This window comes from Nanorana parkeri, unplaced genomic scaffold, assembly GCF_000935625.1.
Source record: "Nanorana parkeri isolate BGI_ZX_2015 unplaced genomic scaffold, ASM93562v1 scaffold264, whole genome shotgun sequence".
NCBI lineage: Eukaryota > Metazoa > Chordata > Amphibia > Anura > Dicroglossidae > Nanorana > Nanorana parkeri.
The window spans coordinates 1081800-1083825 of record NW_017306532.1 but is presented as its reverse complement, the minus strand read 5'-3'; the positions used below and the strand labels follow the sequence as shown (position 1 = coordinate 1083825).

Genomic DNA, 2026 nt, shown 5'->3' with positions numbered 1-2026 from the left:
TTTTTTTTTTTTACTTAAATGCTATTGCATAGAGGGGCTTTCAAGCACATTGGATTTGACATTGGGGTCAATTAGACCCCCCAGTGTCACCTTTCCACTCCAAAGAAGCTATTGGAGCAATGGCATCTGAGGGAGTGAAAGTGATGCAATCAGCATCTCTTCTAGCCCCATTCAGCAGGGAGGAGAACGTTGAATGGATGTTCGCCGGTCTCCTTCCCGCTTCCTTCCTGCACCTGTAATGCCATTACAGGCCTGCAGGAGGGGCAGCAGAGCCAAGGAAGCAAGGCGGGAATATCAGGGGTGGGGGGGGGTTGAGATGGGTTGTGCCCTCTACACCAGCCCTTGGAAGCGATCTGGCGGCAGCTCAGCGGCCAGAATCGCTTTCCGTGTAAAGCCACCAGTTGGCTTGAAGGTCTGCTGTAAAATAATTTTAGTGCACATAAACGCAATATAAAATCTATTTGTTCCATAAAGTATAAAAGATGTGGTTGTGTGAGTAAATTCCAAATATATCAAGCATCAAAATTGCATGCGTACATGCAATGTCGAAAAAAATACTACTATACCCATATATGTCTATATGGTGCATATGAAAAAAAAACGTGAAAGCTCTTTAGAGTAGAGTTTGCACAATGTTTATCTGTTTGCGTGTATGTTTAACAGAGGCGGGGGTCCTTTTTAGAAACTTTATTTATTTTTTGTGTACAGACAATCTGTTGTACTTTAATCAGCCCATTTTAAGTTGCTGAATTGGCTTTTTTTATGTTCACAGTTTGAGAAAGTCAGAGGGCGATTCATACGCAATAACAAACAAAGAAAATCTGCTACTGTGTGCCATACCACCTTAGCAATGATAAGGTTTAAAGGACAACTGCCATTTCATCTGGCAAAGCCTCATTTGTTAGAATAGCGGCTTTTACAAAAGTAGACTTGGTGATGGTCATGTTTCAGAGGCAGATGCCTCCTTTACCTAAGGGAGGAGACAGGTTCCTCTGACACAATACCACCATCACCTGTACTTCCTTGGTAAATGCTGCTATTCTAATAAATGGAGCTTTTTAAATTCTATTCTAATTAAATCTGACATATTTTCTTTTATCGCAGTCACAAAGCTCTCCATTGCTCTAGTCTATGCCCTGTGTTATTTGGAAGCAGATGCATTTTCTTTTTTTTCTTTTACAGGCAGGCCTAATTCTCCATGTAAGATCTCATCAAAGCTGGCATAATGTCTTCGGTGTCAGGAATCCGGGTGGGTTTGTGCCTTCTGCGATATGGGCCACAGTCGGGGGTGCCCATTGTGTCTTTTTGCAGACGACTTCATAGCGTTGCAGATCCAAAGTCTACACATTCAGGGAAATTGCCTCCTTCCTCCTGTGCAATGTCGACAGTCGCTCCTCAGAAACAGACCAAAACCTTCAGAGTGGAGTTGTCTGAACTAAGCGAAGAAATGGAGATAGCTAAATCAGTCAAATACCATCGAAGGTTTATTACAGACGACAACCTAGTGAATAAGATTTTGTATAGCCTTGATTCCTGTGATCAAAGAACAACACCAGTTATAATAGAGTGCAACCCAGGTAACATCTATAAACACTGAAAATTATAGTTATGAACCCTTAAATATACGTAAACATGCTTATAAAATGTTTTATGGAAAAAAGTTTTGAAAATCATTCATTGTTTTAAAGAAGATGGTGCAAAGCTTAATCTGGATTAAAAATATAGTGAATAGGCATTTACAGAGTGGCTGGATGCTCCCTGATTTGTGTCATTACTATGAAATGGTGCAATGACCTGTATAGGTTACATACATCTCTCTGCTGAACTTCAGCCTGCCTAGTGGTGTGATTGTGATAGAGTACGTCAGTGGTATAGGAACAAGGGTCAGCTCAAACGTTGAATCAAGAAGCTATACTAATCTCGCTGAACATGTGTGTGTATATATAATATATTCAGTTGCATGTTTTGTGTGTGTGTGTGTGTGTGTATGTGTATATATATGTATATATATATATATATATATATA

General features: G+C 40.1%; 1 protein-coding gene across 1 annotated transcript in view; it reads left to right on the top strand.

Moving 5' to 3' along the window:
• Window positions 1-1185: 1185 nt before the first annotated feature.
• Window positions 1186-2026, top strand: part of TFB2M (transcription factor B2, mitochondrial) — a 27098-nt gene continuing 26257 nt past the window's right edge. Inside the window, exon 1 of the mRNA XM_018557047.1 lies at window positions 1186-1577. Coding sequence (XP_018412549.1) covers window positions 1226-1577 — 352 coding nt within the window. The 5' untranslated portion in view covers window positions 1186-1225. The remainder of the gene's footprint in view (window positions 1578-2026) is intronic.